Source organism: Cyprinodon tularosa, unplaced genomic scaffold (assembly GCF_016077235.1).
Source record: "Cyprinodon tularosa strain WSP-4 unplaced genomic scaffold, ASM1607723v1 ctg134, whole genome shotgun sequence".
NCBI lineage: Eukaryota > Metazoa > Chordata > Actinopteri > Cyprinodontiformes > Cyprinodontidae > Cyprinodon > Cyprinodon tularosa.
Window position 1 is genome coordinate 1,693,936 of NW_024038158.1, and position 19,374 is coordinate 1,713,309.

General features: G+C 39.1%; 1 protein-coding gene and 1 non-coding gene across 2 annotated transcripts; one reads left to right on the plus strand and one right to left on the minus strand.

Annotated features, from left to right (window-relative positions):
- Positions 1-554: 554 nt before the first annotated feature.
- Positions 555-11,277, minus strand: dhrs12 (dehydrogenase/reductase (SDR family) member 12). The gene is made up of 10 exons (XM_038277761.1): positions 11,119-11,277; positions 9,242-9,375; positions 8,926-9,008; positions 4,774-4,866; positions 4,604-4,685; positions 4,468-4,529; positions 4,286-4,390; positions 4,101-4,191; positions 3,777-3,914; positions 555-720 (listed from the first exon to the last, which is right to left on the minus strand). Exons 1-10 carry the CDS (start codon positions 11,172-11,174, stop codon positions 608-610), a joined length of 957 nt encoding a protein of 318 aa, XP_038133689.1. The 5' UTR covers positions 11,175-11,277; the 3' UTR covers positions 555-607.
- Positions 11,278-11,499: 222 nt separating this feature from the next.
- trnal-caa lies at positions 11,500-11,609 on the plus strand. The gene is made up of 2 exons: positions 11,500-11,537; positions 11,564-11,609. It is a non-coding gene; the product is annotated as a tRNA-Leu (tRNA).
- The last annotated feature ends 7,765 nt before the right edge of the window (positions 11,610-19,374 follow it).

Sequence of the window (19,374 nt, forward strand, 5' to 3'; positions counted from 1 at the left end):
TTATCTGGACAGGACAGCCTGGTTAACCTATACTATCTGGAGAGTAAAAAGATTTTCCATAATCTCCATCTTTCCTCTCCTGCAGACTGAATTACCTCTTAAGGGAAATTTTAGGGGCCAAACTAACAGGACTAAGACTGTTTTATATTTATAACAATTTTCAAATTTGGATTTGTCACTGTGAATTCTCTGTTTATTACTTAATGCTAAATCTGTCACCATGACCTTTTAAAGTTAAAGGTGTTAAAACCTAAAAAACAGAAAATGTATCAGTTTAATGAAATTGAATATTTTATTTTACAAAAAAAAAAAAAAAAAATCAGTATATGTGTACACATTACAGAGAATATATTGTTCATTAGCTTGATTAAATTAATGTGCAACAAAACCTTCTTTCCAGTATATCTTAAAAAAGCTTCATAAAACCTTAAAAAAGGTAATAAATCCAGAAAATACTTTCTGTATTTAACCTTAATGACATATTAGAATCTTTGACTCTGCTGTTTAAGTCCAACATGTTTAATTAGTAAGTGAAAGTATGATTTTGTAAACAGTTTAGCGTTTTTGGAGTGCTTTTATTTGAAAAAGCAGGGGAGTTTTTTATTCATTAAGGCTTGAACTTTTGGGCGAATTCCTCCAATGCTGTCAAAAGCTGCTCCTCGTCCTGTGGGGAGCCGCGGGAGTAGGCCAGGGGGAGGTGGGTCGCCACCGGCTTGCGATCTGAAAAAGCAGAAATGTGTCACAGCCAGGAAGCTGATTGCAGGAACCACAATGATTAGTACTGCGTCACTAAGTGTTCCCAGTACTATATATATATATATATACATAAAATTCCATATGTGTACAAATTTCATTGCAGTTGCCCGCTGGACAAGTGCAATGATTGCAAAAAAATTATCATTTCAGAATCAGAATCGGGTTTATTGCCATTGTTAGTGAAGGAGTTCACAACTAGGAATTTTTTATGGTACAATCGTGCAACATGAAACATATAATATGAAATAGGTAAATAAAATTATAAAAATCTCTAAAAGCACTGGGGTATAAGGCATGCAAAAAATATACTAATATATACACTTAGGATAAAAATATGGATAAATAATAAAAAAATATATATATAAAAAGTATAAAAAGTAAAATGTACAAGGTAGTGCAAATAGAGCAGTGTGCAATACAGCAGTGTAAATTTATCACTCAAAATGACTTAAAAATCACAGACTTTCAATGAAAACAACCCAGAAGCGTTGCCAGCGCCATTTTTGTTGCTGTGTACACATTCTCACGTGATTTAAAAAAGGCGTGTGATTGGAAAAAACCGGCTGATTTTCCGCCAGATGGCTTGATTTTTGATGTAGTTACCAAAATGACAAACAAGATAGAAAGCGCTATCATATGGCAGTTTTCTGTACAGTGATGCAGGTCATACATTAAAATTTTCATTAATTCTTTTTCTCTTAGACATTGGAGAGGTGCATTTAAATGTTATAGAGCTAAACATGTTAAATTGGTGAGCTGTTATGTTATTATTATTGTCTTGTTGCTGCATTTATTTTGTCAGGGAAAACTAATCCTGAGTCAGTTAAAAGTCAGGAATTTCTGAAATTATGTAAGACTGTGGAAACCCTGAATAAAAGAACTGTATAATGATTCTCTATAAAAGTCACATGATATTAATAGTATTATCTTGTATAAACATACCTTGACTCTAAAATAAAAGTTATTTATTTGTGACATTGACTTCTATCTTGTGATTTATCTTAAGTTTTAAACCTGTCAAGTTTTTTTTAGATTTTTAACATTACAATTTATATTTTTCCAAGCACACAACAGTTTAAAGCAAAGTTTAGTTTGAAAAGAATGTGCAAGAAGGATTGAAAAGCATGTTAACATGGTAATGTAGGCTTGAGTTCATTATCTGACGCATGCATATACACACCAGGAACCTGGAAACTTAAAAAATACAGAATTACAAAAAACATTTAAAAAACAAACATGTTTCATTGATATATATATACAAAATGAATATAAGGAACTGTATTTATCAAACATTATACTGGGCAAGTAAAAATTGTTTCTGGGCAAATGAAATGTGAAAGTCACTTGCCCAAAGGGCAAGTGTTAAAAATCCTTAACATCAAACCCTGTTTAATATGTATACATCCATGCACACATATATAAAAAAACAGCCGAAAAACATAGTCCCTTCAGCGTGTCCTGGGTCTCCCCCTGGGCCTCCTCCCAGTGGGACGTGCCTGGAACACCTCACCAGGGAGACATCAAGAAGGCATCCTAACCAGATGCCCGAGCCTCCTCAACTGATTCCTCTCGATGTGGAGGAGCAGCGGCTCTACTTCAAGTCCTCCCCGGATGACTGAGCTCCTCACCGCATCTCTGAGGGAGAGCCCAGACACACTACGGAGAAAACTCATTTCAGCCGCTTGATCTCATTCTTTCGGTCATGAGCCAAATCTCATGACCATAGATGTGAGTAGAAACGTAGATCGATTGGTAAAACGAGAGCTTTGCTTTTTGCCTCATCTCTCTCTTCACCACAACAGACCGGTACAGTGCATGCTTCACAACAGACGCCGCACCAATCCGCCTATCGACCTCCCGCTCCATCTTCCCCACATTCGTGAACAAGACCCCAAGATACTTAAACTCCTCCACTAGGATCACTACATCCTCCCCAACCTGGAGAAGGCACTCTACCCTTTTCCGGCTCAAGACCATGGTCTCGAATTTGGAGGCACTGATCCTCATCCTGGCCGATCCAGTTAGAGCTGTAGATTACGCCCTGATGAAGCCAATAGAACCACATCATCTGTGTATAACAGACGCAATCCTAAGGCCACCAAAACAGATCCCCTCAACACCTTGGCTGCACCTAGAAATTCTGTCCATAGAAGTTATGAACCGAATTGGTGCCAAAGGGAAACCTTGGCGGAGTTCAACCCTCACTGGAAACGAGTCTGACTTACTGCCGGCAATGCAGACCAAGCTCTGACACCGGTCATACAGAGACCTAACAGCCCCTATTAAAGGGCCTGGTACTCCATACTCTCGGAGTAACCCCCACAGGACCCCTCCATAGGGACACGGTCGAATGCCTTCTCCAGATCCACAAAACACATGTAGACTGGTTGGGCAAACTCTCATACACCCTCCAGGATCCTGCTGAGGATGTAGAGCTTCCACGGCAAGGACGAAAACCACACTGTTCCTCCTGAATCCGAGATTCGACTATCCGGCGGATCCTCCTTTCCAGAACCCCAGAAATAGACCTAACCAGGGAGGCTTAAGATATATAACATGATATAGAAATAAATGAATTTGAAAATGGTGAAAAATGAAGAAATGGATAGAAGAGCTCTAAATAAGGATGTTTTATCTTCCTCATGAGTCATAATAACCATTTAACTTTAAACGCCTCTATTTCGTTTTGGGTTCTTTGTTAGCCTGCAATACCCAGAGGCACAGACCATTTTGCAGGCTAACAAACAACCCAAAACGGGGCATACCCGTTCTTCTAGTTCAGTTTGTATGTTTTCTAAGCCGAAACTAGTTTTTTGGCTACTATGAAAAGCTTCGAACTCAACGCTAAATCTGACATTTTGAATTGAAAAAGATTCCTGGATCAGAAGCTAAATTTCTTCAAACTTGGAAACCAAGTCTAGTGGATAGATTTTTTAACTTTTTTAGGAATGACTATGACCTTGATGATTGAGAATCTTCACCAGCATCAACTAAAACTGATTTACTAAGATGTTTCTCACCTTGAAAGAACAGCCCACTAGGTTGCTTAATGGCAGCCGCTGATACGGCGAGCCACACCACCGTGTCTGCCCCCATGGCCTCCGTCCTCAGCTTGGACTGCATCTTGGCATGAAATGAAGGCATGGATGACTGCACGGCTGCAAGAGAAAACATAAAAACATCTGTAACAAGCAGACTGAGGAATGTCTGATATATTAAAAAACTAAAACATAGATTTTTTTATATTGCAAGTTCAAATGATCTAAAATGTTTTATGCAAACTTAAAAAAAGGTTTTAAATAAGAAATCTGCATCAGGGGATGTGATCTCCCTGATGCGTTTACCTGGTGTGTCGGCCCAGCCAGGGTGCATTGAGGAGAAGTGAATCTCTTTGTGCTGAGACGCCCACCGCTCTGTGAGGATCACCTGTTGTCTCTGGAACCCAGGAAGAAACGCTCAGGAAAAGGGTTTCCTCTGACATCTGGATCTCAATCTGTTCGTACAGCTGTTGTAAGTCAGCCCGTCGTACCTTATTCTGAGCGTAAGCCATGGTGCCGTCGAAGCTGCCTTTCTCAAACTGCAGGTCAGACATGTTGAGCTTCTGGGTCAGCATGCCGCCTGACGACACGGTGATCTGAGAAGAAGACAGCGGCATCCATTTTTAAAATGTTCTCCTTCTGTTCACTTTTGTCTCGTTGAAACTGAACCCACCACTCTGGGATCTTCCACCTTCTTCAGTGCAGGTATCAGTGCAGTGGTGAGGATGTAGGTACCTAATAGATTAAAAAGGATCTTTAAATATATTATCTTAACATTTCTGAAAATGCATTGTTTTTTTTTTACCTACCCAACGTGTTGGTGGCAAAGTTCTTCTCCAGTCCCTCCTCTGTTAACTCCCTCTGGTTAACCATGCAGCCTGCATTGTTGATCTAAAAGAAAGCACACAGAAAAAGGATAAAAGCTAAGATTCTGGGGAAGACTCTGGGAAGGGAATGTCAAATATTTGCAGACACCTACCAGCACATGCAGCTGGTTGTTTTCAGAGAAGCTCTGTGCAAACGCCCACACCTGCCGTGCGCTCGACATGTCCACGATGTGGATGTGAACGTTCTTAGAAAACAAGAGAAACAGAATGCAGGTTTTGGTGCTTTACATTTCATCCAGAGTATTTCATTATTACTATAGTTTAATTCTTAATATAGAGGCCAGAAATTAAAATTGAAAAGTAATTGATGTCTTTCATAAGTATTGAAAAAATTTTTTATTCATATTGAAACAACAAACTCCAAAATAGCAAAAGAACTTGTTTTCTTTAGAGTCCATTGTTATTCATTTCTCTTCACTCATTTACTGTTGAAAAACTAAATAAAATCAAACCAACTGCAATTATAAAACCCCTAAATAGTAAAAAGTGTCTTCTTGTTTTTTATTCTTTTTTCAGACGGGACCAAGGCGTCCTGTGAAGGCTTCTACTACAACTTTAGTTGAAGATCACAAAAGAAGAAGACAGTAAAGAGAGAAGAGTTTTGCAGAAGTTTGGATAATATCCACCTAAACTACAATGTCAGAAATTTATTTGGAGAAACCAAATAACCTCTCCACAGACGCATTGCCCAAAGCAGAAGAGCAAGTATGGGAGAATTATCCTGCCATAATGCAAGAGCACATAATTTCAATTTGAGAAAAGAATTTCATCTTCTTGCACTCAAAACTTATAATGCTCACACTCAAAACATGCGCTCTCTCTCAAATATTTTCTCTTCTCTCTCAAATCTTTGTTTCTTCTCTCAGATTTAATGCTTCTTGCACAGATATTTTCTCCTCTCGCTTGCCTCCTCTTCGCGCATAAACCGCGCTCTGCTCGGGTCTCAGTTACGCTCGCAAACCTGTAGGCTCTGCTTGCGGATTTTTTCTGCTCTCTCGCTGATTGCAGTTGGATCGTCGCCTAGCAACCTTTCCAGCCAATAGAACGACAGCCTCGGAAAGGGTGCGCTTGTTTAACCCTACTGAGTGTGCCTGTGCTACTACGCCACTTATAAGAGCGTCAGCTGAAACTGCTATTTACAGTAGTTTTGTGGCTTGATTCAGCAAAGTTCAGGACTGATGGATAACCCAAAAAATTCTGAATTAAGTAATTTAAACAATTAGTGGTTTGTTATGGACAAAAGCAAAGAACCGACATATTAAATTATTATCTTGAAATACTTTGTTAGTATTGGTTTCAAAATGTAGGGGAAAAAATATTTTTTTTTTTACAAAAAGTTTAAATGTTCTTACAGGAACCAGGAAGCGTGACCGTATAAGGCCTAAACTGGCCTCTTTACATTGGCTGCCTGTCTTTTACTGAATAGATTTTAAGATTATTTTATTAACTTATAAAGTATTAAATGGATTAGCTCCTCCTTATCTTAGAGACCTTTTAAAATTCCAGTCTGTGTCGAGAAGTCTACGTTCAAATAATCAACTATTACTGACAGTTCCTCGGACTCGACTTAAGAGATAAGGAGATCAGGCCTTCTCTGTTGTTGCTCCAATTCTGTGGAACCATTTACCTCAGGCATCCCCAAACTCGGTCCTCGAGGCCCGCTGTCCTGCAGGTTTTAGATGTTTCTCTGCTACAGCACAGCTGATTTTAATTTATAGTTGATTAACAGGCTTTTGCTCTACTGCTTTCATTATAATCAGCTGTGCTAAAGCAGGGAAACCTCTAAAACCTGCAGGACAGGGGCCCTCGAGGACCGAGTTTGGGGAATGCCTGATTTACCTCTTCAAATTAAATCTGCCCACAGTCTGGATCATTTTAAATTGCTTCTTAAAACTTATTTTTATTCTTCAGCTTTTATTTGAAGCAGTGTTTCACAATTTGTTTTGTTAATTGGTGTTGTTGCCTTTCCTGTAAAGCACTTTGGTGCAGTTTTATACCCGTTTTTAAAGTGCTATATAAATAAATTTGACATTGTAAGATCTCTGTAACCTGATGTTTTGGATTCCTGATTCTAACCTGTCTCCTGCCTCTTCAGTTCGTTAAGCTCTGGATCGCTCATCCGCCCATCTCCTTGCTCAGAGGACTGGTCACTGAATCCCCCCACCTAGTCGGATAAGAGATCCCTTCCCTGGATTCACGCTGGTTCCTTCAGCTGCTCCTCAAACCTGCCTCCGCTGCGGTGCTGCTCGGGCCCCCGCCTAAATCCCGTCTGTCGCTCAGCCACCTCCTCCCATCAGAAAGCTGTGATTTACAGAACCCATTCCTCCACTGACCCTCCCCGGATAGGTTATCCGTATCCAGCAGTAAGCAGAGCAACAACTACGCAGGTACTTTTGCTTATTCTTAGACTTAATCAGTTTCCTCTTTCCTCCCGCAGAACCCTGAACGGTGACGTTCTGAATCTAGTCTGCTCTTTATTATGTTATGTTATTTGTTGTGTTGTCAATAAACATCTTAAACTGCTCCTGTTCCCCCCCCCCATCTGTGTCTGCATGTGGGCTAAACACCTTAAAACCATGACGCAATGCCGCGATGGAGTGGATTCCTTCCCGCCATCGTCGAAACCCGCATCCCCATACAGGGTGACAGAGCACCTCGCCTGTTCAGCCAGGCCAATTCCCCCTAACGACCCCCTTTTCAGAGACATAGACAGGGTTCCTACAGCATAAGGCAAGTTAAATTCAAGACTTTTTAAGACCTTTTAATGCCACTTGAAATAAAAATTTAAGACCAAATTCAAAAGAAACACAAGAAAAACCCGCTTGCGACAACTTTACCCAAAGGTTTATTTTAACATAAACCACTGCACTGATGTTTCAAATTTTGAAAAGCTTCCCATACAGAAAGAAAGCTAAAAACAACAATTATTTACCTGAATTCACAAACTTTGTTTTAGCAGGGAACAAAACAAATCAGTTTTAAAGCCACAACATAACCAGTGCTAAGTGTTTTTTGCAACTATTTTTCTTTGTATCGTTTTCTTAGTATGTTTGATTTGGTGATAAATGGAAGGGTTGCAGAACAAAACTGAGAAATACCGGCTGTTTCTCTGTAACTCGATTTTGATGCTTTCTATTTCGTGCTTCGCATGTGCGACTCCCCTGCCTTAATTCCCATCGTTCCGAGCTTGAATCGCTTCTTGCACAAAATCCACTGAGCCTCATGTATGTTCCCTGGTTTTAGCCATGGAGAAAACTCTTGGCTGGAGACAATTTACATTTGCTCATATTTTCCAGACAAAAAGTAAATGGTGCATCTCCCAAATGTCCCGGCCACAACAACACTTTTATTGGTTCCGTTATCGGAAAGGAACCAATAATAGCGAGCCGTTATTTTTTTTAAATAATAAAAAAAAAGTTACATTTTAATGTTTTATTTAGATTACAAAAATAAATCATAATGAAAATAATCCTATTTGTGATGTTTTAAAAAATTAAGACCTACAAAAGGCTGATTTAATACATTTTAATACCAATTAAGGCCTTAGTTTTATTTTGAAGAATTCAATGCCTTTTAAGACTTTTTAAGGACCCGTGGGAACCCTGATAGACCAGAATCAGGTAATACAGGCTAAAAAAAACTTAATGACTCCTGGTTCAATCTGCATGTTTTCTAAGCCAAAACAAGTCTTTGTTTTGGTCCACTAAAACACTCTATGAACCCTCAAACTCAATGCTAATTCTTTTTTTTTTTGTTAATTGAAAAATCTTTCTAGATGGAAAGCAAAATGTTTTCAAACTTGGAAACAAAGTCCAGTGGATTGTAATTTTTTTTTTGTAATTTATAAACATCATGCATCTTTTCCATCCTATTAGATTTGTGCAGACTCTTTTTCTGTCACATTAAATCCAGAAAAAATGCATCAAACTTAGTCAATTTTACAATGTTCTCATTCCCTTTTAATCAAAGCTAAAAGAGAATGAGAACCTATGCAAACTTCATGTTCAAATAAAGTTTTATTTCTTTTTTAAAACCGCTAGCAGCAACTAGTATGACAAGTTTTACAAAAGGCCAAAGAGGCGAGTGCCTAAAGGAACATATGGTTGGGTTCAGAGGTGCTCTGATAGAGAATATTTTGGTTACAAATGAACAGAAACACCTCAGGTTGCACTTGAGCATTTTTTTTTTCTGAGGATGAAAAGCTTTGGTTGTTTAGATCGGGAGAAAAACAACACCAAACCTACCTCATTCTTACTCTGCGACATGATCTCATCTTTGGCTGCTTCTGCTCGCCCCTTGTTTCGACAAACCATGTGAACAGTTCCTCCTGCAGGATCAATTCAGATTTAAAAAAATATAAAAATCACTAAAGTTTTCAGACTTTTTTTGTTGATGTTCTAAGAAGAGCAGAGGCGACGTCACACTGTGTGCATCACTGGATTCGACTTTTCACAGTGCCACCAGAGAGTGTTGCTAGCACTTAATCCGTTATTGATCAGTAAAATGTGGAACAATTATGTTGAGAGAACTTTTATTCTGAAAACTCTTAGAAAAACTCACCTCTTTTTGCAATTTCTTGCGCCACAGCTTTTCCTATCCCGCTGTTGGCACCTGTGACCATAAACGACCTGCCGCTCAGGTTTACATCCAGGTCACCCGGAGCGAAATGCTTTGCTGCAGCTTCATAGCCGCTTCTGTTAAGAATCAGAGAAAAAGAAGAGAGATAAATGTAGATGCAAACGGACAGACGTACAATCATCCGCTGTGTTATCTGGATTATGTATATCGTTGTGACCTAATCATCTGGGAGCTGAGGGTTTTCTTCTACTCTAAAAATGTTGTAAAAAGTTTAATGGAGGCTGGTTGTTTTTTCCCCATCACCATCATCATCATCATTATTACATATTTGCCTTTTTGGTCGTTTCATTCAATACACTTATTTTTATTCCATTTTAAGCCTTTGTTCATTTTTAACGATTTAATATAAGAAAAAAAATGTGACATTTCTTCAATAGCTTCCAGGTCATGTGACCCACCAACTCAAATTGTTCTACTACTCTAGCCTGATGGGGCACACTCATTTTTTCCCATTTCGAGCCTTTGTACACTACCGTTCAAAAGTTTGGGGTCACATTGAAATGTCCTAATTTTTTGAAGGAAAAGCACTGTACTTTTCAATGAAGATAACTTTAAACTAGTCTTAACTTTAAAGAAATACACTCTATACATTGCTAATGTGGTAAATGACTATTCTAGCTGCAAATGTCTGGTTTTTGGTGCAATATCTACATAGGTGTATAGAGGCCCATTTCCAGCAACTATCACTCCAGTGTTCTAATGGTACAGTGTGTTTGCTCATTGGCTCAGAAGGCTAATTGATGATTAGAAAACCCTTGTGCAATCATGTTCACACATCTGAGAACAGTTTAGCTCGTTACAGAAGCTACAAACCTGACCTTCCTTTGAGCAGATTGAGTTTCTGGAGCGTCACATTTGTGGGGTCAATTAAACGCTCAAAATGGCCAGAAAAAGAAAACTTTCATCTGAAACTCGTCAGTCTATTCTTGTTCTTACAAAATGAAGGCTATTCCATGTGAGAAATTGCTAAGAAAATGAAGATTTCTTACAATGGTGTGTACTACTCCCTTCAGAGGACATCACAAATAGGCTCTAACCAGAGTAGAAAAAGAAGTGGGATGCCGTGTTGCACAACTGAGCAAGAAGATAAGTACATTAGTGTCTCTAGTTTGAGAAACGCCTCACAGGTCCTTCTTATTTCAATTACAAATCATTATTTCTAACCTTGTCAATGTCGTGACTCTATTTTCTATTCATTTCACAACGTATGGTGGTAAATAAGTGTGTGACGGTCACCAGGTCGGGTTCGGTCAGCGGTCCTGTCCATTCAGTGGCCCAGCTGTCACCCCGCCCCATAACAAAAAAAAAGTCTCCTCCTATTCAGAAACCCAAACCTGGTCACCCTAGTTAAACACTTATTTGTTTATTTTAAATCCTACCTTTCCACATATTTTAACCCTAGCCTCAGAGGTTAGGGTAAAGGCCCCCTATACTTGCAGGTCTTAGGAACGCCCCTGCTTCTGATCGTTTACAGCGAACTTCAATGAAAGGGCAGATAATATTAAAAAGAAAAGAACGGATGTTTGCCGTTTTTATCTTCCCATTTAAAACGGCTCATTGTTTTTCTTTTAACATGGAAGCGTAACGATATAAAGCCGTAACCTTTTGACCAAACTGCAATGAACACTACCGCGCCCCTGTTACATATTGTTCAAATGGGTGCTTATAGAATCCATAGGAACATGTGATTTAACCTTCGCTATTATATGCCAACATTACAAAAGAATCGTTGTGTAAATGTCGCGAAAAACATTTACATTACAAGCCTAGTGAGCATTATTAATAAAAAACGCACTTACTTCGTATACTCCTGTACTCCTTTCACAAACCAAACAGCATTCCTATAAAAAGACATGTTCTTGCACCGGCAGCAGAAGCTTGTTTAAAGTCAATCCAGAGTATTATTAAGCAGAAGGTGTGTTTAGCTGCTCTCTTTCGTAAGAATGACTGGAACCTGGGTTGGTTGGATGGCTGTCACGTGTCTTTCTACCGGAAATGCGTTTTGTAACTGTTTTATGTAGCGTCTAGTAGAACCTTTGATTTTCTGGTTCCAAATATTTATAATAAATGAAATAATGTGATGTAAGGAAAATTATACAAACATAAACAAACTGACAAAGTAGATGCACCGAATGTGGTATCGAGTACTTATACATCAACTTCAGTCATTAACGGCAGTTGTCAGGATGGCCGAGTGGTCTAAGCCGCCAGACTCAAGGTAATAACCTTCCTGGTAAACGGGACTTCTGGTCTCCGAATGGAGGCGTGGGTTCGAATCCCTCTTCTGACAGACTTTTTTTTATAACTCGATACTTTCTACAACCAAGAAATGTTGACGAAGACGAATAAAGAAACTCAAATTTAATTTAATCACCTACATATTTATTAACACCGAGCCCATAGAGCAAAGCACTGAGTTGTTTCTGACTGACGCACTGAACTGTTTAAAAGCATATCTGTCAACATGATGCATCTGCTAAAAAAATATTGCATCTTTTGCGGTTTATTATTGAAATCAAGAATTTTGGAGCAGACTAAAAGGAACAGGAACGTTTCAGCCTTTGCATTTTTATTTTTATTTTCTCGTGTCATACTTTCCCTCTCAGTTATCGCTCAACTTATCTGAATAAAAGTTAATTTTCAAATTGATCCTTAGTTTATTTACTCATTTTACTGTACTTACTGTTTTAAAAATGATTTAAAATCCTAGTCCACAAGCATCCTTATTCACATTTCCCCCTAAATTCAAACATTATATATGTTCAATTCAGTTCAATTCTATAGCGCCAATTCACAACACATCATCTCAAGGCACTTTACAGTTCACCAGATCATACTGTGAAATTGATTCAACGTTTTCTAAGGAAAATCCAGTTGATTGCATCGACTCATTGACTAATGCAATCCCTCACACTAAGCATGCTTGTAGCGACAATGGAGAGGAAAAACTCCCTTTTAACAGGAAGAAACCTCCAGCAGAACCAGGATCAGTGTGAGCGGCCATCTGGGGTTCAAGGAGATATGTCTACATTATTTATTGGCTGTATCTAAAAATATCAAAAATATTTTCAATTTAAACACAAATATGAAATAATACAATATAACCTACAAAAACTTAAATTACACCATTGTACTAGCTCATCAAATCAATTCAGTTTAATCTTTCAAATAAGCTGCCTGTAGTGTCTTTAAATGTCCAGCAGGTGTCAGTATTCTGTGAGACAGCGTCAACACAGTTTGGCAATGTGTCTAAATACTTCAAGTTGCCTAATTAACCTATCACTAATATTTATAAATGCTTGTATGTGTAATAATGTTCACTGTTTCAATAGTTATGTTGTTTCATTAAAAAAATTAAAAAACAAAATAAAATCTTATTAACTTTATTTATAAAGCACTTTAACAACAACCAAAGCTAAAAAAAAAAGTGCTGTAGATAGAGTAACAAAACAATGAAAAACAGAAAACCTTAAATGGGTTAACAAGCTTAATGTATAACAACGTACATTGAATTAAAGAATCAAATACAAAGAAAATTGCAAGAAACACACATGGGCCAACTGAAACATTTTTGACAACAGAGGCAGCTTGGAGATGAGCCTATAATTCCCTATAATGTTGATATGCCGTTGGCAGAGATAAATATGGGTTTACTTACTATTTAAAAAAGCATTAAGTGGAAGTTCAAATCTGAAGATAAGCTAAGTGTAATTGCCATACAATGCATGAGCCGTTAAGCTAAACGGAGTTAAAAATGAAGCTAGTTAAGCTATCTGTTAAAAAGAAGCCCAGCTGGGATTGTTGGAAAGGTATTTTGGTTAAAGTGTATAAATACAATAAAAAGGTAAACAGCTAAAAGGTATTAAAGTCGTAGGGAAGTCATATTTATATGTCAAATCATTCTGGCTTAAACATGTATATAAATGTACTCTTTATCAGACAATATTGTCCCAAAAACAATCCTGTCTAAAAATCTGTGCTTTTTTTTCGTTATCTTATGCAGGCCAGTTAGTTATATGTCAGCCTGAACACCTAAATTCGGCCAATCAAATAACGCCAACGTTCATCTGTCAATCAAATTTCTTCGATCATAGCATCTTGTTTCATATGTCACAGCTAATATATGCAACGGTTGAAATAAGAAATCAGAATCATTTCCTTTCCCATTGAGTTGCGTCCCAGTGTTCAGTGAGATGGACGTCTGTGTCTACAGCAGGCGTAGAGCTAACAGAACTGGCAGCGTTGCGAGGCAAGGGCTCAAACATGTACGGCTGTAAGCCTTCTACACCAAACCAAGCTTCTGCCGCCCTGGCGTCCTTTTCCTGCAAAGTTTAAAGTCATAGGGAAACGGCTGTTCCAACTGTCGCATTTCCAAATTCTCTCGAGTGGTGCCCGACTCCACACCAGCTTTTGTCAAACGTATCGCATTACAATACTAATTTTCACGGCTACTTGCACTCAGTTGGTTTTTTTTGTTGAAAAAGCTCCGTATGTCTGACGACTTTTTTGGTGGCATCTTTTTTTTAAACCAACCCGTCTTCTACTTTTTATTCGAAGTAAAATCTGAAGTAATAACTCAGTGCAATATATATGTATATATATATATTTATTTTACCCTGTATATATCTAGCTCTTAGTTATAGGAAACATATTTATTGCGCAGGAATAAGGTTTTAGCTCTGTTACACTGGTAGCCAAATAATCAACATTTCGTTGTCAAGATTCACCTCCTGTGTCTTTGTGCAATGACAATACAGGAAGTCTAAGTCTGGTTAATGTCAATGAGTGCTACTGTGTGTCGTCTCTCCTCCAATCACGTAGCTACTGTAGTGATGACGCGGTGAATAGCGACCGCCAATCATGTTCTATCATAGAGCGACAGATGTGGAGCCATGGACATAGGATCCAATGATGTCATATCAGTAGGCGGGACTAAGGAGCAGCGGAATAGCGAGACAGAAAAGCTGACTGAAAACTCTAAGAACAAACACAGCCGGGCGCATCCTGAGGTTACTCTTGTTGGCTAGATAAATGAGCCGAACACAAATGTACAAATTATTGGTGGGGGACTGTCCCCACCCATTTCAAATATGGTGGGGACATGTCCACACCAGTCCATCAGAAAGTTACACCAGTGCGTTGCGTATATTAGCTATGAATTAAGATGCCATGTACAAAAAAACTTTATTGACAGATGTCTGTTGATAAATGATTGGTTGAATTTAGGTGAAGAAGCTGATGTATAACTAACTGGCATGCATAAAATAAAAGGAAAAAAAAACACCACCGATTCTAAGACAGGATTTTTTTCTTAAATAGAAATTTTCGAACTTTTGGGACAATATTGTCTGATGAAGAGTACATTTATATACACGTTTAAGCCAGAATGATTTGAAATTTTAATGACTTCCCTACAACTTTAAACCTGCTTCTTGTCATGATCGGTTTAGAGATAAACCCACATGCAGAACACCACTGGAGACTTGGTAAGAAGATTTAACAGAGTTTATTGAAGTTTCACACAAAAGACAAAAACAAGATTCAGGTTCTGGTCCGGGCAGGATTCTCTGGCGTCTGCAGAGACGGATAGTTGGTTAGCTTGGTTTGCAGATGAGTAAAATGGGTTATCAGATATTTCAGTGGATACCTTGAAGAGGTCCAGGCTAGTTCAGAGAGAGGGAACCGGTTGGGTCCAGAGACTGTTGGTTCAGCAGAGTGCTTGAGCAGCTGCAGCATCTAGCTTCTGACCTCCAGTGAAAAGACCTTGGTTTGAGTGATTAGCTCTTTCCCAAAGAGCAGCTAGTGGATTCCAGAGTGAGGTCTTCAGGTTTGGCTCTCTAGGGCAGGCAGGCAGGCACAGGTTAAGCTCATCCAGAGCTTCTCTCGAGAGACTGGTTTCCTAGGAGCGAGAAGACAGAGGCAATTAGAATTAGGTTTCTCTAAGAAGATAACGATTAGTAAATTCAGAGGCTCAGGTTCGCTAACCAAACTTGGCTAACACTGCGGCATCGAAGGAAGGTCTGGCAGCTGCTTATAAAGGCCGGTCTCCTGATGAGCTGATGAACGTCAGCTGTGTTGGAGGGCTCCAGCCCAGGAGGATCCACAGCGCACTCTGCTGGAGAAGGTGGAGAATCTCCAGATCCCAACACTTCTTTTAAAAAGCTGGAAGTCTGAAGCTTAATCGGAAATATAAGGCTGCATTTGGCAGGTTTAAAGACAAATCAAGAATTTCAGAATTTCCTTAATGTGAACCAAACACCACGTAACGTGTCCTTTTGGGTTTCTAGACCAAGTCAAACTATGCATTGATCTTCCTTGCATAGTGAGTTTAAGGTGCTAACAGTGCTAACAGGCTATTAGCCTTTTTTCTAAATATGCTAACATACTGGAACACACAATTTAAAACATGCACAGAATTCCATGGTTGCTATGGTTTCATTAAAAAACAAAGAACAACCAACGGAAAATTATGGCATTTTCTCAGACCTCACTCAGCGAATGCACCTTTTTTGACGACTTCTTCATCTCTAAGAAGATTTAAAGTCTCCAAGAAACTGACCAACATTGAATTTGAAGCTTTGAACATGAAAGATGTGAGAACTGAGTTTTCTAAAACTCTGCATTGTTTTCTGTGTGATTTATTGGAGAAAGTTCTAGAAACTTTTAAGTTTGCTGATGGTTAAACTAAATACTATTAAAGAAACATGTCTAAAGTAAGAGCTACATGATAAAGAAATAGAGAATTGTAAAGTTAACTTGTTAAAAAGTAAAATAGTCGCAATTTTTTCATATGAAGCATAATTTTAGCATTTGTTTTTGTAATGCTGCTGAAATAAGCAGCTTACACTATTACACTATTACACTATGACGCATATAAACGTCTTTTATTCCCCTCAAAATGTGTGGCTCGCCCTATAGTGCGGCCCCTTATGTGTGTCGTTACTGCGGAAGGCTAACTGAAGGCTATCAGCTACGCAGAGGAACATGGAAATCGAGCAGCCGCGAGAGAATTCAAGATTAATGAATCGATGGTTTGCAAGTGGAGGAAGATGGAAAACGAACTCCGACAGGTGAAGAAGACGCAGCTGAGTTTCTGCGGACTTAAGGCGAGGTGGCCCGGTTTGGAGGAAAGACTCGAGCGGCGGATCATCGAGCAAAGAACGAGTGGGGCGAGCGTTTCGACGGTCACTGTTCGACTAAAAGCAGTAACGCTAGCGGAAGAAAGGAAAATTGAACATTTTCAAGGAGGTCCGTCGTGGTGCTTTCGTTTTATGAAACGGTGCCATTTTTCCATCTGGACCAGGACTACAGTAGCGCAGCAACGTCTGGCGGATTATAATGAAAAGCTGGCGAGCTTCCACTCCTACTGCAGCAAACACATCACCGACAAACGCATCCAGCCAAGCCACATCACCAACATGGACGAGGTGCAGCTCACTTTCGACATCCTGGTGAATCACACGGTGGAGAAGAAGGGGAACAGCACGGTAGCGATACACACAATGGGGTATGAAAAGGCGTCGTTTACTGTTGTGCTTGGCTGCCACGCAAAAGGACAGAAACTGCCGCCTATGGTGATTTTTAAGTGAAAGACTTTGCCTAAAGAGACTTTTCCAGCTGGAGTCGTTATTAAGGCAAATAAAAGGGCTGGATGGATGAGGAGATGAAGAAAGAGTGGCTGAGGGAGGTGTATGTAAGGCAGAGGTGGGGACTCGAGTTTGTGACTCGTACTCGAGTCGCACATAAGTCACATATTTAATGACTTCTGACTCGACTTAGACATGCATTTGAAGGACTTCAGACTCGACCGAGACTGGCGATTTCCGACTTGTGAACAATATTTTATTTCTTAAGTGTTTTTTGTTTTACTAACAATCGCCGCTCGCCTTACCCGCACACAGTAGAGGTTAAAAAAAAAAAAAAACGGCAGAGGGGCTGTCAGTCATGTAGCACTGACGTCACTGACGCAATGCTACGTGACATATAAGCATGTATTTTTCACTTACCAGTTCAAGATAATGATCATTCCATAGATATAATAGTGACCTTTAAGCTATACCGTCTCAGTCAAGGAGATGAAAACTAGAGACTGACATTTTTTCGGGAATCCCACGGGTCACGGGATTCCCATGGGATTCCCGTGGGATGGGAGTCAGTATTAGTAATGATCACGTGATTGGGACGGTACAGGATTAAACATTAACGGGAGCAGACGGAAGCGGGAGCAAACCAATAATAACTACAAAAAAAAAATAGGATCGATGCCAAAAAATAAAATAAAATAGAAAGAAAAAAAATCCAGTACTGGCGCGGCGCCGCCATTTTGTAGTTTTTTTTCTTGAAGCGTACACCATAATGCGAGTCAAAAAATCTACATGACCCAAAAACCAACAGTGCTTCCGCTCGGAGTTTTACACCTGCGCTCAAAAAAAAAAAAAAAAAGAATGGGAGTGAAGCAGGAGCGGGAGTCATTCTGAATGGGAGCGGGATGGGAGTGGGAGTAATTTCACCAGGAGTGGGACGGGACAGGATTTAGATTTCTACTCTGGGCCGTTACATAATTTTTATTAATCATGTGATTAGAATTTATTGTGTGATTAATTTAATATTGCAACAGGCCTACTCTAGACTTGAGACTTGACTTGGACTTGCAAAAAATGACTTGTGAACATGTCTGATGTAAGGAGACCAGGTGGTTTTTTCCACGCATCACCATCGCTGTTAATCTGTGACTCCATGCGTGCCCATCTCACAGCCGATGTGAAAAACAAGGTGACAAAATGAACGCTGTGCTCGCTGTTATTCCGGGAGGTCTGACAAAGGAACTTCAACTGCTCGACATCGGTGTGAACCGGCCGTTCAAAGTAAGGCTGCGAGCGGCGTGGGAGCGGTGGATGAACGACGGAGACCACAGTTTCACGAAAAGTGGAAGGCAGCACCGGGCAAGTTATGCCACAGTTTGCGGATGGATTGTAGATGCTTGGGCTAACGTGTCTGCTGGCATTGTTGTTCGAGCTTTCGCAAAAGCCGGCATTATTTCCAAGGAGCCGCGCGGCACGGAAAGTGACTCTGACAGCGAAGAAGGGGAAATTGGCATGTCTGATTTAGCGCAGCTGTTTAATTCAGAAACAGAGGATGATGACTTTGATGGGTTTGATTAATACTTTGTAATAAATACATGAATAAAGCACAAACGTACTTAGTTTTGCTCCCGCTCTAGTTTTAAATACACAGTAGAGGTATTTAAACGTAGTAGAGGATATGTACCTGTATATAAAACCCGCGCCCTATAGTCTGGTGCGCCTTATGTGTGTGTTAAATACAGTAATGGCACACATAACTGAGACTGCGCCTTTTAGTACGGTGCGCCTTTTGATCGTGAAGATACGGTAACTATTTTTATTTTTTATAACATAAGTAAAATTATTACAAATTAAAATGCCAATAAACAGTTTTAAAGTGTTTGCTGCTTCACTTTGATAGTTGGTGTGTTTAAAAGCAGATTATTTCATTACATTTTAAAGGTGGTCAGTAACATGCTTTATTTTTATTTTATTTTTATCAAACTGTGCAGCATTTTTTTTGTAATTGAGATTACACCAGCCTGTTGCTGTTTTCATCTTGTCTCTAAAACCAAGAAAACAGAAAGATGGTAGAAGCACCAAAACATCTAATGAAAACTTGTCTTGCGATTTTAAATATTGAAAGGAAAAAGGAAAATAGATTTTAATGTGATGTAATGTTGAAGGTATTTTTATGTAATCTGGGTTTTGTAAAGAAATAATCCAAGTTAACCTTGATAATCTTAGATTTTGAGCAGGAAAATATTAAATGTTGTCAGGATAATGTAAAGAAAAACAAACTTTGGTGTTAGCTCTTTAGTTTATCATTGCTTTAAATCAAAAATTAGATGCCATCTTCAGCACCATTTGAATCAATAGTGTTACATAATAAATTCTTGCATTGCTTAAAAGTTTTTTTCTTGCTTGTTTCTACTGTTTGCCTGTAGAGCTGCCAAAAGAATGATCTAAGAGTTTTGTGACTTGTTTCCTCAT